The sequence below is a fragment of the Rattus norvegicus genome, chromosome 8 (genome assembly GCF_021556685.1).
Source record: "Rattus norvegicus strain SHRSP/BbbUtx chromosome 8, alternate assembly SHRSP_T2T, whole genome shotgun sequence".
NCBI classification, from domain to species: Eukaryota; Metazoa; Chordata; class Mammalia; order Rodentia; family Muridae; genus Rattus; species Rattus norvegicus.
In genome coordinates this window covers 26417296-26445267 of record NC_141541.1, presented here as the reverse complement: position 1 = coordinate 26445267, position 27972 = coordinate 26417296, and the positions used below count along the sequence as shown (strand labels likewise).

At 47.0% G+C, this 27972-nt stretch overlaps 1 protein-coding gene across 10 annotated transcripts in view; it reads right to left on the bottom strand.

Moving 5' to 3' along the window:
- Window positions 1–26134, bottom strand: part of Smarca4 (SWI/SNF related BAF chromatin remodeling complex subunit ATPase 4) — a 91619-nt gene extending 65485 nt beyond the window's left edge. For 7 of the 10 annotated variants that reach the window (XM_087560319.1, XM_087560320.1, XM_087560316.1 and 4 more), the window contains exons 1-9: window positions 25841–26004; window positions 9194–9443; window positions 7399–7531; window positions 6300–6704; window positions 5937–6035; window positions 4199–4457; window positions 2834–2960; window positions 2198–2371; window positions 84–257 (exon numbers count right to left, since the gene is read on the bottom strand). In XM_087560319.1, coding sequence (XP_087416445.1) covers window positions 84–257; window positions 2198–2371; window positions 2834–2960; window positions 4199–4457; window positions 5937–6035; window positions 6300–6704; window positions 7399–7531; window positions 9194–9415 — 1593 coding nt within the window. In that variant the 5' untranslated portion in view covers window positions 9416–9443; window positions 25841–26004. 10 annotated transcript variants of the gene reach the window in all.
- Window positions 26135–27972: the final 1838 nt, after the last annotated feature.

The window sequence follows — 27972 nt, the reverse complement described above, 5'->3', positions numbered from 1 at the left end:
ATGTACAACCCTGGGGTGAATAACCCAACATTTGCCACATCCAGCACACACAAGGGATCAAGAGCAAGAAAACTGGTGTGTACCATAAGCCTTCGCATCCGTTCCTTCTCGATGCGCTCATTTTCTTTCTTTTGCTCCCGCTCAGTGTTGGCATGGTAGGTGGCCACAGCCTTGGTGAGTTTCTGGAGTTTGCCTGTGACTGATCTGTGATACTCCCTGAAGTCCTTGGCATGCTGCAGAATGCTGTTGAGGTACTCCTGCAGAGAGACGATATTGAGGGCTGAGGCAAAACTGCACCCACAGCTGTTTACAGACAAAGGAGCACTGGGAACCCACTCAGTGGCATACACAGTTTCCCTAGCATATACAGTTCCTCAAGGGAAAAGGGCACTGTCCACATAATGAGGCTACCGTGTCACCTTTGTTCATGACAAACTCTGCTGCTAGCCCCTGTGCAATGACAAGGGCCCTGGATACAACAGTTGGAGTACCAAGTGAGCCTGTCCTTTTTTGTTGGGGAAGAATGAAAGACAAGGTCTCACTATATAATTCTGGCTGTCCTGGAATTCACTGTGTGGACCAGACTAGCCTCAAACTCAGAGATCTGCCGCCTCAGTCTCTTGGGTGCTGGGGTCAAAGGTGTACGCCATTTCACCTGGCTCAAGTGAACCACTCTTGCCAGAGGCAACTTGACCCTATCAAGTTCTAAACATGTTTCCTATTCCCACCCTGTGTATAGCTGTGCCCCTTTGAGGAACTTATCCTGACATAGCAGTGACTCCAGGACTGCCAGGGTAATTTTTAATTATGAAATGTAAAAAACTAGCCCCAAGGCTGGGTGTGGGGTGGTACACACCTATACTCCTAGCACTTGGGAGGTAGAGACAGGAGGATCACTGAGTTCCAAGCCATCCTGAGCTAAGAGTGAGAACCTGCCTCAAGAAAGTAAAGAAGTTATGGTGTGTCCCAAACAGGGGTATATTGACAACATTTATAGTATTTAATGGTAAATACTGCATAGATGAATCATAGATCAATGTATTTGAATTCTAGTGAAATGGTAGGCAGTTAACTTTTCCAGAATCACCCTAAGAGCTCTGGTATTTAACGATTCATTAATATGCACATACATAAAGAAAATGGAATGGTAACTACCAAAATGTTAACCATGATTAATACTGAGCATTGATTTTTTTGTTTTCTTATGTGTGGAGCTAGAAATTGAGCCTATGATTGTGTGGTGTGTGGTGGGCAAGTATTCCATCAATGAAATACATCTTGGGCTCAGGCTGCCCGTAGACCTGTATTTCTGCCTTCATTTCAGAATAAATACACCACATCCTGGAATAAACAGTCATTGTTTTTAAAATGTGTAAACTGTACATGAGCAACCGAGCCCAGCATGGCGATGCCTGTAATCCTAGCCTGCAGGACGTTGAGGTACAAGGATTACGGGGTCTGAGGCCAGTCTGGGTTATACAGAGAGGACCACAACCGTCAGAGCTCCTTACCAAGACTCTGTTTCAGAAAACAAAAAACACAAACACACAAGGCCGGAAGATGCCTGAGTGGTTAAGAGCATTTTTTGCTCTTGCAGAGAACATGGGTTCAATTCCCAGCATCTACATAGTAGCTAACCACCATCTTTAACTCCAACTCCAGGGAATATGATGCTATTGTCTTCTGACCTCCTTAGGTACTGGGCATGCAGGTGAGGTACAAGTAAAAAATAAACAAAACAAATGAATACATGAGCAGACTGAGTCATGAACAAGCCTATCTGACAACAGACTTTCATGTCCCTGATGGACTTTGTAAAAATCACAGTCTCTTGTGGTTTCCCCTTGCTCAGAGCAAAAGCCCAAACATTGTCTGTGGCTCACTTTGCCAACTACCTCGTCCTCACTTCTAGATGACACATGGGAGCATGTTCCAGCCCCAGCCCCTCCTCAGCACTGTACCCTTGCTCAAGTCTCTCTGCTCAGCCTCCTCACAGAAACCTCACTGAGCTCCGTCTGTCCAAGGTGGATTCTTCTTTAAGGTCCCCGCTCCTCTTCTCCCACCTCTTGAAGCTGCCTGATATGATCCCTGCTCCTCTTCTCTTACCGTTTGGTCTGTGCACTGGCACACTGCTGTGCCCAGGACACTCTGGCTTGCAGGGAGACTCAGCAGAGTACACCCTGCAAGGCAAACACACCTGGTGCTTCTGACGACGCTTGCGTTCCTGTTCAATCTTCTGCTGCTTCTCCAGCTTCTCAGTGATGCGGGCCTCCCGCAGTGACTGCCGTTTGCTGCGCTTATAAGCCTTGGCATTGAGGGCTGTCTCTAGGGCTGTGTCTCTTCGCATGCACACCACCACCTCCTGGCGCAGCTTTTAGGGTGGAAAATGAGACACTGGCATTAAGGCATGATGGGTTTGTGCTGTCTGTGGAGATGCTCAGAGTGATGAGCACATGCTGGGCAGATGATCCTACAACAAACTGTCTGGGATGCAGAGGATGCTTGGGAGACAGCAGGTAGAACAAGCAAGGAACAGAACATAAGAGATCAGGACTTTTCTACACCCACACATACAGTTCCTGAGGGGATGTGTAAAAGCACAGTACCCTCAGGAAGAGACTCACCAAGCCTTAGCTGCCAACTGCAACCTCAGGAGCCCATACCCATGTAGGCACAGACTATGCATGGCTGGGTCGTGCCAAAGCATGAGCCATGACAGTAAACTAACTCTCCCAGAGTCCTGACTGCTCCAACCATGCAGGTATCCCAGATAACACCCCTCAAAGCATTCTTGGAGCCCAGCATCCCCACTGACCCAGGCCCACAGACCCACCTGCCTCTGGAAGTTCAGCAACCTAAGGGCCTTGAGTTCGATGGTTGCTTTGGTTCGAAGGTCCCCAGCCAGGGACCCAGGGAGGTTTTCAAGTTCCTGAATTCTGTGTGCGATTCGAGCCTGCAGCCTGGGCAAAGATAGGGAAAGAAAGGTGGTGAGGACTATTTGTCTACAAGAAGTCACCTGGTCTCTATCTTTAAAGCCAGAGTCTATAAACAGTCTGTCCTTCAAAGGAGGGGACTCTTCAAAAAAAGGACATCAGTTACCACACAGAACCTCACAAGCGGCTTCAGAGTGCTTTTGAGAACAGGCCTGCTGGGACCACAGCGAGCCTGAGACTTGACAACTCTCCTGGCTAGATTTTATTGTCAAGATGACACAACCCTGAATCATCTGCAAAGTGGGGACCTCAAATGCAAAAGTTGCTTGAGCAGACGGCCAGCCCAATGTGGAAGCATGAAAAAATTTTTTTTCTTTTCCGAGACAAGATTTCTCTACATAGCCCTGGCTGTCCTGGAACTTGCTTATAAGAACAGGCTGGCCTCAAACTCATGAAGATCTACCTGCCTCTGCTTCCTGAGAGCTGGGACCAAAGGCATACACCGCCGTGCCTTGCCCTGACAGCACGATTCTGAGGAAGGTAGCTCTGAACTATATAGAAAAGCTGGCTGTGCATGAGTTGGAGAACAAGAGCAGTGTTCCTCCCCAGCCTGTGCTTCAGGTCCTGACTTAAGTTACTTCCCTCAGTAATGGACTGTTATCTGGAAATCCATGGGGAGATAAACCCTTTCCTCTCTAGATTGCTTTGGTGTTTCACCACAGCAATAGAAAAGTAAACTAGAACAGTGACTTAGCCAGGTGCTAATCCCATAAGGGCAGTGAGAGTTGGCCTATGGCATTAGGCAGCTCAGCTTCAGCATGAGACCCAGGGCTATGGAAATCTGCAAAGCCCATGGGCAGCATCAATGTTTTATCTACAGGTTAACCCTCCCAGTAACCTATGTGGAAAAAGTTCCCTACTTTACCTTCCTATAGTTATTTATGGAGCACCTACTGTGTGCCAAGGCAGTTTCTCATATGGAATCTTAGCTGAACAGGGGTCAAAAAAGTTGTCTGCTCTCTTGTGGCTCACAGTCCCATTAGAAAGGATACAGCAGTAAGCACTGGCAGCAATGCCAGAGTACAAGTACAAGGCAGAGAGGGAGTGGGTCCAGGAACCACAGAAATGGCCACCACCTCACTTGATGGCTAGAAGGTGTGACGCAGCCTGTGCAAAGGCTCTAGAAGGGACTGAGCCTAAGAAGACCACAGAGCATTCCCTTGTACCTCGCAATCACACTGGCAGTGTAGCACTTGGGTGCTCACCTGTACTCCCGCTCCTGTAGGATCTCCACAGGGTCCAGGCCCCGGGGCTTCTGGATGGGGGTGATGCGGCTCTGCTTCTGGTGCAATGGCACCAATGGAGCAGGCTGGGCTGGCTGCCCTGGGGACTGTGTTTGTGGTGGCATTACAGGTGAGGCAGCAGGCGGGACAGCAGGAGGTGCAGGTGAAGGGCGGCCTGTTGGTTGCGGGGGAATCAGCTTCTGTGGGGTGCTTGTGGGGGCAGCAGCATTGGCCATGGGTCCTGGAGAGGCAAGTGGAGTATGCTGCTTGACCTCTGGGCCCCCAGGACTGCCCTTCCAGCCACCTCTCACCTAGGCCAGAACCCAGACACTCCTACCCTCCAGGTCAGTTCTCCCATAGCTCTGCCCTAACCGCAAGTGTTTGGATGTTCTGTCTGGCTTCACAGCGACAGCAGGCCCCCATCTTTCCTCTATGCAAGCTCGCCCCTCCCCTTTAGCAGCTTCACCTCTGACGTTTCAATTGCCCTTGGTCAATGGCAGTCTAAAAATATTAAATGGAAAATTCCAGGAACAAATGATTACTGTCTTAATAGTGTGCTGTTCTGAATAGCTACACTCAAATTCTACTTCTGCATAGTAACTGCTTCCTCACAGCAGCATCGCAAGGGCAGGTTCGGTGCACGCTGTCCTCAGACCGTTTCCTCAGACCGATGAGTTTTTTTTTTTTTTTCTTTTTTTCTTTTTTTCGGAGCTGGGGACCGAACCCAGGGCCTTGTGCTTGCTCGGCAAGCACTCTACCACTGAGCTAAATCCCTAACCGGGCTGATGAGTTTTATCATTACTTCTTGTTACTCTGCTTGATAAACAGTGTGTGAAGGAAACAAACAGCATGCGTGGGGTTTGCTGCTTTCTCCATGTCACGTATCTACTGAGGGTCTTGGATAGTTTCTCTCTCAGAGAATGACTCTAGTTCACATCCAAACAAAGTAGATTTCAATAAGTAATGATTCACCTCAGACCAAGAAGATAGTCAAGGTCCACTGTTACAACTCAAATGAAGACCTTGAAATATCCAAATGAACTTTCCAGAGATACGTCTCAGAGGACATGGCCAAGGTCACATGCAGTTAGCAAAGTTGGCAGGATACTGAACTATTTTGCCATCTATCTACCTCCATGGGGGTGTTCTCTAGAGAAAGGGACATGCTAGACCCCATCTCCCCAAGCTCAGGAGCCCCTTATCCTGAGTAAGCTTGCCTGTAGTCACAGCTATAACCAGCCATCACCTTGAGTCCCATAGTAGACACATCCCCTGCAGGAGACTGCAGGATTCCTACCCATAGGACAAGGAAGATAAGAAGTACCCTGTGGACCCCAGCTGAACCCCAGAGAATTCCACCGAAAAATCTGAGGTTTCTAGGGTGAAAAACTGTAGCCTAGGGCTGGAGAGATGGCTCAGTGGTTAAGAGCATGGACTGCTCTTCCAGAGGTCCTGAGTTCAAATTCTAGCAACCACATGGGGACTTACAACAACCATCTTTAATGAGATCCGATGCCCTCTTCTGGTGTGTCTGAAGTGACGAATATATGATAAATAAATAAATCTTAAAATAACAAAACAAAAAACCCAAAACGAACGAACAAACAAACAAACAAAAAAACAAAACAAAACAAAAAACTGTAGCCTAACTTCTGGAGTCCTGCATAGTTCAGGTTCATGACAAGAAGTAGAGCATGTCACCAATAGAAAAGAAACTTACCTTCAGGCCATGGCTTGGGAGGCCCTCCAGGAGGCTGACCAGGCATCCCGGGGGGCACACCTGAGGGTCCTGGAGGAGGCATGTTGGGCCCTCCCATACCTATATTAAAGGAAAGAAAGCACCATAAATACAACTATGTTCAAAGCTGCTGGCCTACTCTCATATCAGCTCAGGGAACATACCCACCCACCACAATAATTATTGGCCAGAGTGATGAATAAATGGCATTTAGGTAGACATAACCGCCCACCCCCCACCCATCACAGCAGTCCTAGGTACCACTAGCTGGGAGCCAGGGTTGCCTGCTATTATCATACACATTAAGCATTCTCCCCACTCCAGCGGCAGGGATATAGGTCTTACCATGGGGTCTACTGTAATTCGGAGGGGCTGGTCCTGGACCTGGGCCAGGGCCAGGGCCAGGGCCGGGTCCAGGTCCTGTGGCAGACACTGAAGGTGGAGGTAGTGTTGGCATCTGCTGCTGCATTCCAGGCATCGGCCGCTTGCCTTGAACGGCCATCTGCAGGTGGTCGGGCAATGGCTGGCCCCTGGCCAACATCTTATAGGCCATTATCTGAGCTCTGAGTTGATGCAGCTGGTTCTGGTTAAATGGGGTTGGGCCTCTGTTTTGCTGCCCCAAGGCCTGGGGGTCAGAACCATCTAGTGGGGCCCCTCCTGGCCCAGAGGACATCTGAGGGCCTGAAGATGGGCCGCTGGCCGGGACAGGACTGGAGGCATGTTCAGAGCCACCTAAGGGTGAGGGGTAACCTGCAGGGAAAGACTAGTTCAGTGGTCACTCAGCAGCATGCATCTATAACAGCTAAATCACATCACATTACCTGGCATCCCTGGAGAGGTAACTAGGCAACATCATTCTCCTGAGTCAAACAAGAAGCACCCAGAGGTAGGTGGCTGACTGAGAGCCTCAGCCCAGCAGCTAATGTGGTCATGACACAAGCTAATGAGCTTGGATACATGCTTCAGTGGGGTACAGTTAATCAATTCAAAAGGTAAAAACTGCAAACCAGGCCCCATCAAGCCTGCCCTCTGTCCAGGTCAACTTCTCCATTGTCATTCCTATGAATCCTAGGACCCAGTACCTTACTTACTGCCCCTAGTGACGGGGGGACTCAACAAGTCATCTACAGTATCAATCATCCCCATGTAGAAAAGCCATCTTGCCTAAAGCAGTGGCCTAAGGCACCACTGGAGTTGCTAGCCCCAGCTCCATCATGCTAATCCCTGACCTCAAACAACATGCTAACCAATCATTTCTGTCCCACCTGTTCAGTATTCGAGACTGCTCCAAGGCAAGAGGGCTATATAGAGAACTAGCCACACGTCACCAGGGAGGCCAACCCATAGCTCAGTTGTACTAGCTGTCCTTGAAATCTCCACTAAAGAAAGCAGATTCTGAGCTCCAGGCACATGAACATGAAACAAAAACCAGCCCAAACTGTACCTTGAGAATGCTGGTCCATGGGACTAGGCGGAGGTCCCATACCTGTGTGGGCCCCTGATCGCATGCCCATCCCTTTCATTTGGTTGTATCGTGGGTCATCAGGCATGCCCTTCTCGTGCATGGACTCCATAGGCTGTAAGATGTACAAGGAGACAGGTCAGCCAAGGACAAGAGGCAGCTGCGCAAAGCTCAAGAGGCAAAGCTGAGAAAGAAGACCACAGAGGTCCACCCAAGGGGGCCAGAGGGCTAGCTCTGAGGCACACTCACCTTCTGGGTGTCAGGACAGACACAAAACCAAGCTACTGGAAAAGGTAACTACTTAGGCAGTGGAGGCATGGAGCTGTCTTTCAAGCCAGTGAGAACCACAAAGAAAGATGTCCTGGTCTCTTGCACTTTGTGCCAAGGAGACTTGCTGCAAACCTAGGGCTGAAGCCCTCACCCTTGGAGACTATAAATCAAGCAAACTACAAAAAGGTCTGCTGCATATTTAGACTGGACTACAGTGAGACTCCCCACTGTCCTCAAGGCCTCAGCAGCTGCCAGCTTAGGAAGGAAGGATGCAGAACTGTCCCACCACTGAGACAGCACAATGTTAGCAGGATGCTGCCATATGGCACCTGTGGGAGTAGGCATGCCTCCCAGGGAAACGGCTAGCGCGGCCACTGGGAGAGATTAATACCTAAGACCCTTCTGTCAGCTAGGACTGGTTATCGAGCACTGTGCTCAGCAAAAACTCACAGGCCAGCATGTGATGAAGGAGAGTGATACCAAAGCCACACTTAGTATAGCTGTAACAAAGGAAGCTGAGACGGGGCATGAGGGCAGCTTCCTGTGGGGCCACTACTCTGTGCAGGCTCCCCAAGATTGTTTATGCTGAGCAACAGGGTTGCCTACAGCGTAGAAGAGGTTCGGTGAGGTGTTACCCACCAGGACTCCAGGACATAGATTTCTAGATACATGGTAGGTGTCCAATGGGCAGTAGCATGTGTGAGCAATGCTAGGATAAGGAGCACAGGGAAAAGAGATGTAGTTTGTGGCACATGGAGGACCCTGTAAACCAGACAGTGGGCTCATACATGTGACCCAGAGCTTCCTTTATAGGGAGAAAGGAGCAAGATAAGTGCTCTAAGATGACAGAATAGTTCGGGAACTGGGAAGCCAGAGATGGAGGTGTCTCAGAAGCAGAGTACAAGGACAACCCAGGCAGAGGAATGAGAGAGGCGTGTGAAGGAGCGCCTTCCTCATTTGTGGATAGGGAACACAACCTAAACTAGGAAGCCTACAGGGGTAGGAAGCAAACACAGGAGCAACCCTGCAGGGAAGAGGAGCAACTGACAGCGCCACTATGGTAAACCCTCCTGCTGTCTTCAACTACATCTTCTTACACCCCAGCCTCTGTGGGCCCAGACAAATGCTGACATTACTCCCAGCCAGTCCTAAGAGGAAGACCAAGGCCTCAGGACAGGAGAGCTGCTTGGCAGACTGAATACTCTCCATGTATGTAGGCCACCAGTACAGCCAGAAGAGCCTCCTTGGAGGAACTTGGGAATTCCTTATAACAAGGTACAAGGAGTATGGGGAATGTAGGGTGGAATGGCTGCTCAGCCTCCTGGCTCAGGAGAACAGCCTGATCCCTTTGTTCAGAGGAATATACTTTAGGGTAGGAATCTGAACCAATCCAAGTCACCTCCATAAAGACCTCTCCTCTAATGTAGGGAGGCTCCTGCAGCTTTGTATGAGACACAAAGGCAAGTCTCAGGAACAGAGTACAGGATTGAGATCACGGGATGCCTACCTTGTGCATTTGATGCATGTTGTCCTGGGGGTACCCTCCAGGCCCCTGGGTGGGCATGGGATGTCCTGCTGAAGGAGGTCCTGGGCTTGGCCCCATCATGCTGTGGGCAGAACCTGGTGAGGGGCCAGGGCTAGGACCCAGCATTGCACCAGGTGAAGGACCAGGGCCTGGGGAAGGACCAGGCCGAGGGGTTCCACCCAGGGGTGGGTCTGGAGTAGACATCTTTTCAGAAGCTACAGGCAGTGGTCTCCTGTTGGAAAGAAATTCTGGTCATCCTAGAATCTGGGACATGGGTTCGGTTATGTCAAGAACAGCAAAGAAGGGCCCAAAGGCCAGTCAGTTCACCCAGCCCACAGTGCCCCATCTTGCAGGTCTTATAACAAACTTTTGTTCCAAACCTTTTATTCTTCTTGGAGAAAACAATGCTACCTCAGGAAAAGAAATCAGCTCAGAAAGCAGAAGATGACGGTGCAGGCCCACCACTCCAGTAATAGGGAGGCAGAGGATCTTTTTTTTTTTTTTTTTTTTCTCTTCTTCTTCTTTCTTTTTTTCGGAGCTGGGCACGGCTGAGCTAAATCCCCAACCCTGCAGAGGATCTTTTTTTTTTTTTTTTTTGGTTCTTTTTTTGGAGCTGGGGACCGAACCCAGGGCCTTGCGCTTGCTAGGCAAGCACTCTACCACTGAGTGCAGAGGATCTTTTAATTTGAGTTCAGCCTGGTCTACACAAGTTCCAGGCCAGTGAGGACTACATAAAGAGACCCTGTCTCACTCCCTACCACCATCACTGAATTACTTCTGGGTATTAACCCAGCCTTATCTAAATATCACATGGTAGTTAAAGTAACAGACTGGTGAAACTGACCTCATGGGTGTGGTCAATGACCATGCTTGGAAGCTACACTGTGGTCAGAGGGAGAATATCCTCCCATTACCTCCAAGATCAACTAGGTCCTCAGGGGACTGTGGGCAACTCTCAAATCGTCCTTTAACTGTGTAGTCAGCTGTTCTCTTGTTCATGAAGGTCATGGAGACAGGACTAACAGACACAGACAGACAGACAAAGACAGACAGACACACAGAGACAGACAGACAGACAGACACACACACACTATCAATGAGCTCTAATCAGTGTCCAGTCCACAAAGAAGGTCAATGCGAAGAGAAACTCCCTCCATACTTCCAAGAAAAGCCACAGTCAAGCCCTTTAACTTGTCTTTACAGAGATAAACAACTGGTAAAAGAAAGGCTGGAGGAGTCAAAGGTTCTCTTAGGAACCATGACCTTAACTGGCCTTGTCAGTTAAGAAAGAAAATGAGTCCAGGCATGATGGCACACACTTTTAATCCTAGCAGTGGAAGGCAGAGGCAAGTGGATCTCTGTGAGTTTGAAACCATCTGGTCTACACAGACTTACTTCCAGACCAGCCAGGTCTCAAACAACAAACAAAAGAACAAAAACAAGAATGAGGACAAGAAGAAACAAAGAAAGAAAAGAAAAAGAGAAAAATCTGCCCATATATAAGACTTTAAACCTTGATTCACTGAAGCATCTACCTACAGCTAAGAGACAAGTTGGCTATTCTTTTAACCTAAAAGTTAAATGATAGCTAAACTACTTACCTCTCCTGCTCTAGAAGTCATCTGGGAGGAAGGAACATCACATGGTTCTAGCCCCTAACACACAGCTATCAAAGTCTCTGAAAGCCTATCTTGAATCATTACTCTAGATCACCTTAGGAACCCCAGAAAAACCAGGAGCCAATGGCTACTATGAGCCCATCAAAAGATTCTAATGGGGAGCAGGAGAATGTGTTTAACAAGGTGGAAGCAAGGGGCCAGAAGTTCAAGGTCAACCTTGACTACATAGTGATCTCCAGGTTCATCCTGGGTTACATACAGTATCTCAAAAACAAAAATAAGCCTGGTGTGGTGGCTCATACCCTTAATCATAACACTTAGAAGGCAAACAGGAACATGTGAGTTCAAAGCTAGCTGGTCTACATAGAGAGTTTCTGAACAGCCAGGGCAACACAGAGACCTCATCTCAAAACAAAATAACAAGTAAACAAGACAGACAGACAGACAGACAGACAGACAGAGAGCGAGCGAGCGCGAGAGAGCTCAATCAACCAACCAATTGGATCAGTGGACTCTCCCAGGGTGAGGACATGGATGAGACCTACCCTTCTTCAGGCCATCTTTCTGATCACAATACAAAGAGCTGAGGAATAGAGTGTTAGTCTGCCCTTCAAATCCCTTAAGGCTTACTGACCTTAAGAGAAAGACCAAGACTCAAACATGAAATTCTACTCCATAAATTCAACAGAAATAAACTCTTGAGCTGAAGAGATAGCTCAGTGGTTAAGAGCACTGGCTGCTCTTTCAGAGGTCCTTAGTTTAATTCCCAGCAACCACATGGTGGCTCACAACCATGCTCTGATGCCCTTTTCTGGAGTGTCTGAAGACAGCAACAGGGTGTGCACATACATAAAATAAATAAAATGTTTAAAAAAAAGAAAAAAAAAAGAAAAGAAAAGAAGTAAACTCTTAGCAAATGACACAGCCTTTCCAGAGAAGGCCATGACATGAAGATACCATTAAAATTTGGGGCTGGGAGCAGCTTACTGGTTAAAGTACCTGTCCTACACATAGGAATCCAAGCTTTGATCCTCAGCACTCTTGAACAAGCTGAACACAACAGTGCCCATTTATAACCCTAGCTATAGGAGTACTACTGGCTGGTCAGTCTAGCGGGGTCACACGTTCCAGATTCAGTAGGAGACTGCTTCAAAGAACAAGGGAACTAAGGAAAGAGAGTACCTACACACACCAACCACACAGAGAGCTACAGCAAGAGCCTATCTCAAAAATGGGGGTTGGGGTGAAGGGGCTGGCAAAACAATTCAACAGGTAAGGACACTGGCTGCCAAGCCTAATCTGAGTTCAAATTACAGGTCCCACACGGTAAAAGAAGAAAACTGAGTTTTACAGACTGTCTTCTTCAAGACGTGTGCCATGACAACACACAACCCCAGGGACTAGCACATACTCAAATAAAGGAATGTATGTTGTGTGTGGAAGCCAGAGAATAACCTTGGGTATCTGACATTTGAGACAGGATCTACATACACAGTACATAGATTAAAAAAAAAAAAAAAACACAGACAAAAATAAAAATAGAATATAAAGGGCTGAAGAAGTGGCTCTGCGGTTACGGATGTTTGCTGCTCAAGTGGGTGTGGTGGCTCATGTCCTTCATCTCAGCACTCAGGTGGCACTCAGATGGGTCTCTGTGAGCTCAAGATCAGCCTGGTCTACATAGCAGGTTCCAGGATAGCCAGAGGTACACAATAGAGACCCAGTCTCAAAAAAAGAGAAAAAAGGAAAAAATAAAGAAAAAAAGGGGGGGCTGGCTACAGAAATGCAGAAATGGCTCACAGGTTAAGAGCTCTGCTCTTCCAGAGTCCTGAGTGCAATTCCCAGTAACAACATGGTTCATAACCATCTATATAATGAGATCTGGTGCCCTCTTCTGGCTGCAGGCATACATGCAGGCAGAACACTGTCTATAAAATAAATAAATTTTTATAAAAGAAAAAGTGATAGCTGCTCCTCTGTAAGACCTGAGTTTTGTTCGCAGCACCCATACTGGGTGGCTGACAGCCCTGTAACTGCAGCTCTAGAGTATCCAATATCCTCTCCTGGCTTCCACGGACATTCAACTCAAGCACGTGCACATACACATACAATGAGAAATAAAAAAACAAATATATATATTTGTGTGTGTGTTTATATATGTACGTACACACACACACACACTTTTTTTTGTAATGTTTTTAGACAAGGTCTTACTATACAGATCAGACCATCCTGGAACTCAAGCAATCCACCTGGATTAAAATCATATGCCATGGGGTTGGGGATTTAGCTCAGTGGTAGAGCGCTTGCCTAGCAAGTGCAAGGCCCTGGGTTCGGTCCCCAGCTCCGAAAAAATAAAATAAAAAAAAAAAAATCATATGCCATGATACCCATTCTATACAGTAGTAGAATCTCTCTCTCTCTCTCTCTCTCTCTCTCTCTCTCTCTCTCTCTCTCTCTCTCTCTCAGGGCTCAATGTGTGATTGAGTGGAACAGCACATGAATAGCATACATGAAGTCCTAGGTTTACCCCAGGACAATAAAAGATCTCTCAAAGGTGAATGGCATTTCTAATGACACCCACGATTATCCTCTAGCCTCCACATGCACATACATGCCCTTATGCTAAACCATAAAGAGAACTGTGAGGGCTCATGAGATGGCTCACACACATATACATAATACAAACATATGTGTACTCAACAACAACAAAATTAATCCATGGGAAAGTAATTTCTTTGTAGCTATCCAGTCCAAAAGCATTATAACAACTCTGTAGTCTGAGACAGGGTCTGAGATACAATTCCCATATCTAAATCACTTTCCTGATGATGCCATATTCTTTTTTTTTTTTTCGGAGCTGAGTACAGAACCCAGGGCCTTGCGCTTGCTAGGCAAGCGCTCTACCACTGAGCTAAATCCCCAACCCCCGTAATATATTCTTATCACTAAGAAAAACAGAAACAAAAAACAGAAATCAAAAGTCATTTGTGATCCCAAACCTTGCCTTCATTTGGTTGAAGAAAACACTGTATCTCAGGCAGAGAAATCAGATCAGAGTACGGTGGCGCAGGCCTATCATGTTACCACAATCCCAAGGATTGACCACTGTAGTGGGCGAAGGGGCTGGTGGTTCCTCAGGGTATCTAGGCCAAAAAGCTGCCTGGGCCTCCTGGAGTACCCTTCAAAACAGTATTTCTCAGCACTTAATGGGCCTGCTTTTCTACAGTTTATTTCCCTATGGTTGATTTTATCAATTAAGTCTTCAAAACAGGAACGTGAAACCCTGCTAGGCCAGCCAGGGCTACATGGTAAGACTTTCTCTCAAAGACAAAGAAGCCCACTGGCTATGCAAGCACTGAAGCTCTGAACTCCATTCCTCAGCACCCATGTACAAAACAGGGCATGGTTGTGTTTGCCTGTAATCCCAGGACTGGGACATGAAGACAATCCTTCAACCAAAACAAGTTTCAGGTCCAGGGAGAAACCCTGCACCAAAGAAGATCAGAGCTCTTGAGGTTTCACAGACATTTGATATTAGCCTGGGAAACTGTCTTCAAAAAACAAAAACAAAACAAAAGAAAACTGTAAAACTTTTTTAATCTGAAAGGAGGAAACAGTTTTCTAGATAGAAGATTAAAAGTCCAAACTGCTGCTGGGGCTGGAGAGATGGTTCCAAGGTAAGAACAAGAGCACTGGCTGCTCTTCCAAAGGAACTAGGTTCAATTCCCAGCACCCACACGACAAGGAACAATTGTTCTAGGCGATCCAATATTATCTTCTGGCCTCCACACACAGGCACCAGTAACAAAAGTGGTGCACAGATACACCATGCAGACAAAACACTTAGGGACATTGGTTTTTAAAGTCTAAACTATTTCCATTCGGTTTTAAGGCTAGTCAGAAGAAAAAGCAGAGTAGGTGGGTGGGAGACGAGCAGGTAGATCTGATTTCAATGCCAGCCTGGTCTACAGAGCTAGTTCTAGGATAGCCAGAGAGCTACACAAAGACACCCTGTCGCAAAAAAAAAGGGGCTGCCGACTAGGAACCTGAGTCCAGTGAACAAAGCTATAGGTGCCTGCTACCTGCAAAAGCTTTAATCTTATCGGATCCTCTACTTCCTAGGCAGCTAGAGATAAAGCTGAGGCAAACCTGCAAGCATCACCAGAAAACAGTAGTTCAGCATCTCCTTACAACCCCAAAGCCAGTACAAGCCAACGCCCCTGTCAATGAGCTGAAAGCAAGGGCATTTGACTGCTATGGCCTCTGCTCAACAGTACTCCTGAACTGACTTCATTTTGTTTTTTAAGAAATTATCTCAGGGGGCTGGGGATTTAGCTCAGTGGTAGAGCGCTTACCTAGGAAGCGCAAGGCTCTGGGTTCGGTCCCCAGCTCCGAAAAAAAGAACCAAAAAAAAAAAAAAAAAAAAAAAGAAATTATCTCAGGCTAGATCTCTAGATTCTGCTGCCCTTAACTTCCCATTGATAAGGTCACACAGGAGCCCCAGCACCCAGCTTAGTATCGCCTTTAAGGACAAAGCCTGTTATCATAGCCTTTAATCACAACACATGGAACAGCAGTAGGCAGATCTCGAATTAAAAGGCCAGGCCAGCCTGGTCTACATATTGAGACAGATGTCCAGGAAAGCAAATGTTCCACAGACTCTGTCTCAAAAAGAAAAAAAAAAAAGATCAACTTTTGAAGGTTCATTCGTTACTCATGTTCCTGATAAAACACCATGACTATAAAAGACAATTTAAGGAAAAGAGACTATATTCTGGTTTAAGGCTCTAAAGAACTAAGAGTCCATCATGTCTTTGTGGAAGTATAGCAGCAAGTGGCAGGCACAGCAGCAAGAACAGGGGGCTGTGAGGTCCTATCTTCAGTCACAAGCAAAAAGAAGAAAAAGTAGGGTAAGGCTGTTATGTACACTCTTAATCCCGACCTAACTGAGCTACTTCCTCTAGCAAGGCCGTCCGAGACAGCACCACCAACGGGGGCTCAAATGCTTGAGATTATGAGAACCAAGACCATTTATTTAAACCACTACATAAAGTACAAGAGGCTCTTAAGAGTGTCACTTGGAGGCTGGAGCAACAGCTCTTCAAGGAGGCCAGAGCTCAGTTCCCAATGAATACAAATCCAATGTCCTACAACTCCTATTTCAGGAGCTCTGACACCCTTCTGGTTTCCCTGGGTATCTACACACATGATACATGCATACAAATATAAATAAAAAAAAACAGGGGTTGGGGATTTAGCTCAGTGGTAGAGCACTTGCCTAGCAACCGCAAGGCCCTGGGTTCAGTCCCCAGCTCCGAAAAAAAGAAAAAAGAAAAAAAAAAAAGAAGAAAAAAAAGAAAAAAAAAAAAAACAACCTAAAAACAAAAACAGCACTTGCTCTTCTAGCTGCTGCCTCTGAAACATCAGGCTGCAGAAAAGCCAGCAAGTGAGCAGAGCCACCATCAGCTAGGCAGTCTACCAACACTGGGGAAGAACAAGGGAGCTCTGCACAGGGAACAGAAAGGAGTGCATCTAGGTAGGCAGCTTCACTACTGAAACTCAGGGGTTGGGAGGGGGTTCAGTGAGCAAAGAACTCCCTCTGAAAGCACCAAGGCTGAGTAAAGCACCATGTGAACACTAACTGCCTGTGGCCACCACAACAAGGGGCTAAACCAACCAATGCACTCTGTTTTCAAAAGCTCAAAATACAAGGCAAACAGCAATTAAGGATGATGTTCATTGTTACCTTTGGGCCACCAAACACATGCCTACACACAAGGTTTTAAAAAAAAAGCCAAGGGCTGGAGGGATGGCTCATCGGTCAAGAGCACCACTGGCTGCTCTTCCAGAGGTCCTGAGTTCAAATCCCAGCAACCACACAGTGGCTCATAACCATCTGTAATGGGATCTGATGCCCTCTTCTGGTGTCAGAAGAAAGCAACAATGGACGTATGTACACACGTACACATGTACATATACACACACACACACAAATTGGACTTAGAAATTGTGTGTGTTGCTGAGCAGCGGTGATGCATACTTTTAATCTCAGCATAGGCAGAGACAGAGGCAGGGACAAACTCTTTGAATTTGAGACTAGGCTGTTGACAGAGATAGTTCTAAGACAGCCACGGATACACAAAGAAACCGGTCAAAAGAAAAGAAAGAGAGCTAGGAAGGGAAGGAGGGAAGAACGGAGTGAGTGGGTGGGTGGGTGAGTGAGTGAGTGAATGGGTGAAAAGAAATTGTGCATGGATTCTGGGATCTTGTACCCTTCTATTTTCATTCACTTGAAAATCACTTAAGATCTCAGCACTGTGCGCTGGAGAGATGGCTCTGTGGATAAGAGATGGGCTGTTCTTAGGGTCCAGGTTCAAATCCCAGCACCTACAATCACAACTATCTGTTAATTCCAGGTTCCAGAGGATCAGACACCCTCACACAGACATACATGGAGGCAGAACACCAATATAATTTTAATAATAATAAAAAAAGGATCTCAGTACCACAGGCCCTGAGAGTCAGATAGACCTCACCATCCTCAGGGAGTTTTATGAATTCAACAGTGATTTGGGGGGCTACAAGGATATAGCCCACTTAGCCTTTCTACCCCTGGGATGAGCTTTTCACCACTGGCTAGACTGTGCCTAGTCCCCACATCTGCAGTAAGGTTACACAAATCTGTTCTGTCCATATCCTTTCTCTTGTTTAAGGTTGGTTCCACCCCAGTAGGCCTCTCACTAGCTCCCACTAGCCTAGTGTATACACAAATAACGTAGGTGGGAGAAGTTCCCACCAGGGGCACAGAAGACGATGAATGACAGAGAAGCAGGGAGCAACAGCAGAACAATACCTACAGAGGTCACCGAACCTCTCACAGGCAGAGGGTGTACTGGGAAGTAAACAGCATCACACATGTCCACCTGGATTCCAGATTAAATTCCAAGGGCACAGTGGGATGATGGCCCACAGTGCAATTCTCCTGAGACTTTTAGGACACACGCAAGAAGCACATCAGATGTCCTTGACTGACGCCTCCCACTGTCACAGGTGATGCAGCAACTGTCATGTAGCCACCTGCTTCCTGAGCCAATGAGGCATACCCAGCTGGCAAAACAACTTAAAACTGACAGTCACCACAGTTGAAAATGAATGCACTGCTTGTTTTTCTGTTGCTGAACTTGAGAATTTTGTTTGTGTTTTTGAGATACAGACTTACTATGTAACCCCAGCTGATCTGGAACTATATAGATAAGGCTGACCTCGAATTCATCTACCTCTGCCTATCTTTGTCTCTTGCTCTGGGATTAAAAGCATGCACGACTACACCCAGCTAAACCCTGGATTTTTTTGATCCTCATGCCTCTACCTCCCAAGTGCTGGGTTCACAGGCATACACTACCATGCTGGTTTCTGCAGTATGGAACCCAGGACTTCATATATGTATGTCAGGCAAGCTCTCTACAAACCAAGCTACACCCCAGGCAATTTTAACCACATTCACTGGTGAACACACGGGGCAAAAGACAAGCTGTTAGCAGACTATGGTGGCACACACACTAACCTTAGCACATAGGAGGGTGAGCCAGAAGCATCCAAACGCCAAGGCTAACAGGAGCTTCATTTGAGTTCCAGGCCAGCGAGATAGATAAGAAGATCTAAACAGTTCCTATCCTACCCCTCAAAAAAAAGTCAAACAGTAAGTATATCCCACACCCGTCATCCTAGCACTTGGGAAGTAAAGGGTGGTGTTCAGAATCATTCTCGGGCACAAAATGAGTTTGAAGCCAGCTTGGGCTGCCTGAATTCATCTCATAAGCTCTAGAAACCAGCTTGGGGTACAAATGGCAGGAAGGGATCAGGGCTGGTCTGTTTGCTAACATCCACTTGCTTATTTCTGTATATATCGCCTTCCGGGAGGAAAACAAAGGGAAGCCAACAACAGCCCCTTCTTTCATGCAGCTATGGAAATGTCAACCCCTAGACAAAGTCTCCCAACTCCACATACAGAAAACTTCATAGCAGCAGCTGCAGGTACACAGCAAACAGCAAACTCACTAGTTACCTTAATGAGCTTAACACTTCTGCTAAGATATGACATCAGTAAGATCTCGTGGCCTTGACTGACAGATCCTTGACATATCCCAGACAATACTGCCACTTTTATTCAGAGCTTTTAAACATTCAGTGTGTAGTGTGACTGACTGAACCCAGGAGTAAAAATGCTAAGCAAATGCTCCACCACTGAGCCACACTGCCATTCCATTTTCTGTATTTTAGGGTCTGAAGAGATGGTTCAGCATTTATTGTTTTTATAAAGAATAGAGCTCACCCCAGCACACATGCAGGATAGCTCACACCACCTGTAACCCCAGCACACATGCAGGACAGCTCACAACACCTGTAACCCCAGCACACATGCAGGACAGCTCACAACACCTGTAACCCCAGCACACATGCAGGACAGCTCACAACACCTGTAACCCCAGCACACATGCAGGACAGCTCACACCACCTGTAACCCCAGCACACATGCAGGACAGCTCACAACACCTGTAACCCCAGCACACATGCAGGACAGCTCACAACACCTGTAACCCCAGCACACATGCAGGACAGCTCACAACACCTGTAACCCCAGCACACTTGCAGGACAGCTCACAACACCTGTAACCCCAGCACACATGCAGGACAGCTCACAACACCTGTAACCCCAGCACACATGCAGGACCAACACCTGTAACCCCAGCACACATGCAGCACAGCTCACAACACCTGTATGTAACCCCAGCACACATGCAGCACAGCTCACACTACCTGTAACTTCAAATCCAGCCAGAGGACTCAACTCCTGACTTCTCTGGCTTCCACAGGTACCTACATGCATATATCTACACAGGTACACATCATTTTTAGATGCTATTATTTTTAATTATGTGTATCTGTGTGTCTGTGTAGTGGGTATACACACATAAGCACAAGTGTCCAAGAAAATCAAAGATATCAGATCCTCCTGGAGCTGGAGTTGTAGAAATTAGGTAGTTATGGGACACCCAACATGAATGCTGGAAACCAAGTTTGATCTTCTGAAAGAAAAGTATGCAATCTTTCCAGCAGAGCCATCTCTCCAGCCCACTTTAAAAAAAATCATTTATTTATTTATGTTTATGAAAACGACTAAACTGAGACATTTTGTTAAGTAACAGTAAATATCAAAGAACAGCTTCATACCAGGCAGGGGTGGTGCACAGGGGAGGAAGAGGCAGATGGATCGCTGTGCATCTGAGGCCAACCTGATCTACAGAGTAAGTTTCAGGACAGCCAGGGCTACACAGAGAAACCTTGTCTCAAAAAAAAAAAAAATCAAACAGGAACAAACAAAAACAGTTTCACACATGTTTCCATTGTTGTAATTATTGTTTCACATCTGTGGGTGTTTTGCTTGCATGGGTATCTGTGTAGTTCCTATGTGCAGTGCCCATAGAGGCTAGAAGGTGGCACTGGATCTCTGCAGGAATGGAGTGACAGACTGCTATGAACCACCATGTGTCTGCTAGGAATGGAACCTGGGTCCTCTCAAAGAGCTGACAGTACTGTCCTAGAACTCCATCTGTAGACCAGGCTGTCCTCAAACTCATAAGAGAGCCATCTGTCTCTGCCTCCTGAGTGCTGTGATCAAAGGCACCACCACCCAGCTGAGCTGCCAGTACTCTTGACCACTAAGCCATTTCTTCATCCCTCCAGACCCATGTTTTCTATGGACTGTGTCTGTGCTTGTGTTGACTGGAGATAGACTTTAGGGCCTAGTGCATACTAAGCTACCACTAAGCTAGATCCCGGCCCCAAATTCTTGGTTAAAAACAAAATAAATCAAAAATCATTGAACTCTCAAGTATTTTTCAATGCTACTACAGCTTATGAAAGCACAGAACCCTTGCTAGCCACTCAGTGAGATGCTATGTTCACCTTGTGATGAAGTCGAAAATGAAACAGCAAGTGTGAGCCAAGTGTGGTATCCAAGCCTGTAAACCCAGTCCTGAGAGGCTGAGACAAGAGGATTGTCATGAGTTTGAGGCCAGCCAGGAATATGTGGTAAGACCCTATCAAAAAGGAAAAAAACAGTAATAGGTCACCTTCAACTATATAGCAAATTCCAGGCCAACCTAGGCTATGCAAGAGCCTGTCTCAAAACAATAATTAGGGTAAGGTGATGGCAATACACACCTCTCATTCCAGCACTTGGGAGGCAGAGGCAGAAGGTTCTCAAGGAGTTCAAGGCCAGCCTGGTCTACAGATCAAGTTCTAGGATAGACAGGGCTACACAAAGAAACACTGTCTTAAAACAAACAAAAAGTTAGGAGCAATCAAGATGGCTCAAGGTTAAAAGCATGTGCTGGCTGGTCTTATGCCAACAACACATAACTAGAGTTATCTGAAAGGAGGGAACCTTAATTGAGAAAATGATTCCATATGATCTGGCCCTAAGGCATTTTCTTAATAAAGATTGTGGGGAGGATCCAACCCACCCAGGGCGGGGCCATCCCTGGGCTGGTAGTCCTGGGTCTTTTAAGAAAGCCAACTGAGCAAGACATGGAGAGCACCCCAGTAAGCAGCACCCCTCCATGACTTCTGCGTCAGCTCCTGCATCCAGCCATATTCCTGCCCTGTTTGAGTTCCAATACTGACTTCTGATGAACAGAAACATGGAAGTGTAAGCCAAAGAAACCCATTTTTCCCCCAACTTGCTTTTTGTTTCAATGCAGCAATAAAAACCCTAATTTAGTCAGGACACTTGCAACTTCACCCAATGATCTGAGTTTGAATCTTATAACTCACTTGATTGAAGAACCAGTTCCTGAAAGTTGACCTCTGACCTCCGACCATTTTACACACACACACACACACACACACACACACACACAATGTAAAACAAGGCAGTCTTGAGCACTGGGTGTGGTGGAGCACTCAGGAGGCAGAGGCAGGTGGAACTCTGTGAGTTTTAGGCCAGCCTGGTCTAAGAATGAGTTCCAAGTCAGCCCTGCTACACAATGAGACCCATGTTTTTTTGTCTTTTTGGTTTTTTTTTTTTTTAAAGCAAAAACAAAAACATGCCAGCCATTTTTGCCTATTCTCTATGCTGGCATCCCTTTCTGCAAAAGCAGTGTATTACAAAACATCTCACTTCCAGTAATTTCTTGCTTTACTAGGATCTTGTTTCCCACAGTGGAAAGACAGAGTGATGTCCTCCTCTCCCTTTTACATGCGCACATACAAAATAAACTTGCTAAAATTAAATACGCCCTAGAAAAGACTGACAATCAATAAACGAGCTAATAAAATAAAAACAAAATTCTTTCTTGAACTACAAATGGACAGTAAATATTTTAAAAGTGTTCAACATGAGATCCGGGAGGAAGGTTCAGAGGTTAAGAGCCCTTGCTGCTGTCGCAAAGGACCCAAGTTCAGTTCCTGGCCCCCAATCTACCACGAACGTAACAAACAATGAAAGACTAACCTAATGGTAAAGCACTCCCCACTGCTGTGAAGACACCAGAGCCAAGGCGTTATATCCAGGCTCCTGCTCACAGTTCCTGAAGCTGAGTCTGTGAGCTTCACAGCAGCAAGCAGGCAGGCAGGCAGGCAGGCAGGCAGGCAGGCAGGCAGGCAGGCAGGCTCCCGTAGCAATAGATGATAGCTCACATCTGATATACAAGGGGGCAGCACAGAGAGACTGGGCCTGACATAGGCTTTTGGCTCTCAAGCTCACCCCCACTGAAACACCTCCTCTAAGAAAGACACATATTTTAATCCTTCCTAAAACCAGTTCTGCCAGGCTTTCAAATATATGAGCCTATGAGGGCTATTCTCATTCAAACCACCACAGCTATACTATGGAAACTCTGGGTGGTCCCCAGCACCACAAAAAAGAACTACTAGAAATGAACCCAGAATATTAACTGTAACAAAGAGTGCCCATGCCAGGCAGTAGTGGCTCACACCTTTAATCCCAGAACTCTGGAGGCAGAGGCAGGCAGATGGAGACCAGCCTGGGCTACGCGCAGAGAAACCCTATCTCGAAAAACAAACAAACAAACAAACAAACAAACAAACAAAAAACAAATGGTGTTCACTATAGTTAGCAGATTCGCTCGTCACTTTATTCAAGCCTATCACCAGGTACAGTGACATCCCAGTGTACTTGTTTTACAGGTGAGTGCCAGGACTCAGGGGGCTGCATAGGAATCAGAGAACACTGAAGAGCTAGCACGCTTGACAGCAAGAAGGATCAGCAGAGAAAAGCATCTGCTACCAATATGATGACCTGCAATTCAATCTCCAGGACACACGTGGTAGGAGAAAATCCACTCCTGAAAGTTGTCCTCTGACCTCCATATATCACACAAAATTAAACAAAAATTTTTAAGTTCAAAAAAAAAAAAAAAAAAAAAGGGCTGGAGAGATGGCTCAGCGGTTAAGAGCACCCGACTGCTCTTCCAGAGGTCCTGAGTTCAATTCCCAGCGACCACATGGTGGCTCACAACCATCTGTAAAGAGATCTGATGCCCTCTTCTGGTGTGTCTGAAGACAGCTACAGTGTACTTATATATAATAAATGAATAAATATTTAAAAAAAAAAAAAAAAAAAAAAAAAAACACCTTTCACATCCAGCCACAAACAAACCACCAAACCAGGACCCCAGACTTCACCAGTGACTTCATCACTTTCAAAGCAGTGACATCTGGGGCTAGAAGAGCAATGGCCTGGAAAGTTCAAGGCCAAACAGCAGCAACAAATATTTATTGCTTTGGATCTTGTACCAATCACCCAAGTTCATCCTCCCCAGGACCCTCCTGTCCTGTCTCACTACTGCCTGCTCCAACTGCACTGTTGCAGACCAGACAGACAGAGCAACAGTTCTGCAGGCACCATTCCATTCTCAGCGTGTGGGGTGGGGAGACACATCTTCCCTAATTGTAAATGAAGGGTCCTCCTCCATGCAGCTTCTAGACTTATGCCCACCACTGCTCCCTCAGGCAACCACTCTGTCCTGTCACATGATAGGTTGTGAGGCTAAATGATTGGGGAGAATATATCATGTCTAACATGCAGAAGGCCATGGATTCCAGGCCCAACAACACCCAAAATGAACAAACAACAACAAAAATATCCCACATTCATAAAAATAAAAAGATCAAAACCATGCTTGGGTACTGGCTTGTGGTAGAACATTTCCCTAGCATGTACAGGATCAACTTTGATCAGCACCACAAAAATTCAACACACTTAGAGCTTAGGCAGGAGAAACGAATCAACAGGTAAAGTACCCCACAGAAAACTGACCACCTGAGTTCAATCCCAGGAACCCACATGATAGAGGGGAGAACTGACCCCTGAAAGTTGTTCTCTGACCTCCACACACAAATAAATAAGGAACAGCAACACTTTAATGAATCCCAGCACTCCCGGAGGCGGAGGCAGAGGCAGAGAGATCTCTGAGTTCAGCTAGAAGCCAGCCTGGTCTACAAAGCAAGTACCAGGAGAGTCAGGGCTACACAGAGAAACCCTGACTCATAAAATAAACAAATAAAATCTATTTAATTAAAAAACAAAACAAAACACAAATGGGCCCAACGGCATGGCTAAGCAAGAGTTTAATCCCAGCACTCAGAGGGCAGAGGCAGGCAGAGCTGTGTGAGTTTGAGGCCAGCCTGATAACAGAGTTTCAGGACAACCAAAGCTACACAGTGAGACCAGAAAGGGGGAGGGGAGGAGGTCAAAACAAACCAAGTACTTCTTTATGAACCAATACTCATGCAGGCCAAGGAGTAATGGTTCCATTACAGCCCATTCCCCTACTAAGACATGTAACACAAAGTAGGAATTCAACTATCTGCTGGACCAGTCAATAACAGTACAGGAAGCCTGGCTGAATATGCTATCCCAGCACTTGGGAGGTGGAGGCAGGAAGATGAGGATGAGCAATTCAAGCCCAGCCTGGTCTACATAAGAAGGTGGAGGGCAGCCTTGGTTATAAGATCCTGTCTTCAAAATCAGAATGATGATGATGATGCAGGAGCTATTTTTTCCCAATCCTATCAGTGAAAGTGATTCCCTTGTACAAAGGAGGAAACCAAGAGGTTTGGAGAGATTTAGCGATTTCGCCTAAGGCCACACAACTAGCTGGCAGACAACGCTGGGCATCAAACTCAAAGCCTGTCTGTCAATTCAAACAAAAAATTTGTTTCCAGTTCCTGAGGAGTCACTGGAGGTAAAGAGGATCAAGAAGATGCCCCTCCGACCCGCACAAAACAATTGCCTTCGAGGTTTTAAAATAAAAAGCCCTATCTGAAAAACTGGGAAGAGCCAAGAGACTCAAAAGAAAAACAATGCGGCCGTGAGCAAAAGTTCCCAGGCATCTTTCACTTTTTAGGCAAACATTTTGAAGCCACGGAAGAAATTTAAAATCTGCAATAATGAAATTTATCAAAAAGTAAAAAAAAAAAAAAAAAAAGTGAGGTCTGAGGACCGAAGAGGGCTCATGACTGTGCCCAAGCTACACTGGGCATCAATATCTGAGGTAAAATGTTGCTCCCGACGCCCGACCACAGGGCATTAGAATCGCACAAACGAGGCCAGAGAAGCCCAAGACACCTAGCCACTGTTCAAAGTTAAGATTCACAGAAATTAAAGTGGGGGGGACCTGGATCTCTGGAACGCCAAAAGGAAGGAGCTTTGTCCCAAGACCCCACGAGAACGCGCGCGCGGCCTTCACACAGGCCAGAGTCACCCGCCTCGCCGGCCACAGAGCCTGGAAGCAGCCGCGGTCTCGCTGCACTGCGGCCTGAGCAGCGCGCGCAAGGCTTCTTGACCCTCAGGCGCCGCCGTACCCCGACCCCGCTCTGGTCGCCCAGCTGCCCCCTCCCCCTCCCGGCGCCTCGGCTTCATTCAAACCGTCTTCCCCAAGCCCCGGGAGTCTCGTTCCGCCCGGGAGTCTCCATTCCTTACCTGGAGGTACCGGCGCCGTAACCTTCCTGGCGCCGCCCCCAACCCTCCACGAGGGGTCGGGGACAGAGTGGGCGTCTCGCTTCTCCTCACGAAACAAAGAAGCCGTCGCCGCCGCTGCCAAGCTAGTGGGAAAGCCTCGCGCGCGTGCCCGCTCGGCTTCGGCTGGCCGCCCCCCCCAGCACACACGCAGCCCGCGCGCCCGCTACGCGCGCCCCCGCCTCCCTTTCTACCCAGTCCACTTCCCCTGCTTCCGCTGCCCGTCCGGCCTCGTGCGCGCGCCAGCCCACCCTTCCGCTCTCTGTGCGCATGCTCAGCCATTCGTTGTGCGCATGCGCACTGGTCCTTTGAGGTAGTGAGAAGATGGGCGGGTCCAGAGGCCACACGAGATCCTGGTGCACCGCCCATATTGGGGGGCTCTGGGCGGCTCTGCGCAAGCGCACACTTATGTTCAAGACACGAAATTGGGCCTCAAGCCGAAGGGCATGCGCAGAGGTGGCGGCACTGCGGCGACGCTTAGATGTTGGGGGAGGGTACTGGGTCGTCCAGATGGGAGATAGTAATGATGAAAGGGAAGTTCTTAGGCTCGGAAATGAGCACCCTGGGAGGAAAGTGAAGCCGAGAGGTGGCCAGACTGCCCAAGGACGGGACAGAACCCACGCGGGGGTAAGGGCAGGCCTGGGAAACGCTTTGATCCTGGCTCTGGCACGGCCCTGCCTGCTCTGCAAGGCTCTGTCCTGGCCACATTTCCTGCAGAACCTGTTGAGGCCCAGTAATTAGCTTTCCAAATATTTATTGAGCTGCCATCGGCTACTAGCCATCCTCTGGTTCATAAACCAGATGAATAAGTAAAAGCACAGGGTGTGAGGTAGAAACAGCAATGGTCACAATTTTCCTTATGATTTCGAAGAAAGCCATTAGCTTTGGAGAAATGAGCGTATAATTCTGTCCAAATGTGGAGATTCCAGGCCTCTGGTTGGTTTTAAAAGTATTTGGTGGTGGTTGGGGATTTAGCTCAGTGGTAGAGCGCTTGCTAGGTCCTGGGTTCGGTCCCCAGCTCCAAAAAAAAAAAAAAGAAAAAAAAGTATTTGGTGGTAGCGGGGCAGGGTTCTGGAGGCAGAAGCAGGTGGATCTCTGGGGGGTTTTGTTTGTTTGTTTGTTTTTTTAAGATCTATTCATTTATTATGTATAAGTACACTGTAGCTGTCTTCAGATACACCAGAAGAGGGCATCGGATCTCTTTACAGATGGTTGTGAGGCACCATGTGGTTGCTGGGAATTGAACTCAGGACCTCTGGAAGAGCAGTCGGGGCTCTTAACCACTGAGCCATCTCTCCAGCCCCCAAGACCAAGTTTCTTTAAGACCTGGCACTTGCTCTCAAGACTAGACTGGCCTCGAACTCAGAGATCTTCCTTCTTCCTTCCTGAGTGCTGCATGAATGTACCAATCCAGCTTGGTCTTTCTTCTACATAGTAAGGTTTCAGGGCAGCCATGGATACAAAGTGAGACTTTTAAACAAAGAAACAAAAAGCAGTTTTCTGTCACAAAGTAGAACAAAGAATGTTTCAGGCCATTAAATAGCTGGCAGTGATCCCCCTGCCACTGCCTCCAAAATGCTAGGAAAACAGACCCAAGCTATCAACACTGGCAAACACATGGTATTTTTGGTTGGTTGGGGGGTTTTTTGCTTTTGTTTTTCAGGACAGAGTTTGTCTGTGTTGCTTTGGCTGACCTGGAACTGGATCTTGAGACCAGGATGAACTCAAACTGAGACCTACCTGCCTCTGCCCCCCAAGTCTGGGACAAAAGGCATGCACCACCACATCCAGCTCGGTTTTGTTTTGTTTTTAAGGACTTATTTATTTTGTGTATGTGAGTACATACTCACTGTCTTCAGACATATCAGAAGAGGGCATCTGATCCCATTACAGATGGTTGTGAGCCACCATGTAGTTTCTGGGAATTGAACTCAGGACCTCTGGAAGAGCAGCCAGTGCTTTTTTTTTTTTTTTTTTTTTTTTTTAGATTTTTTTTAAAATGTTCTTTTTTTTAAAAGATTTATTCATTTATTATATATAAGTACACTGTAGCTGTCTTTAGACGCACCAGAAGAGGGCATCGGATCTCTTTACAA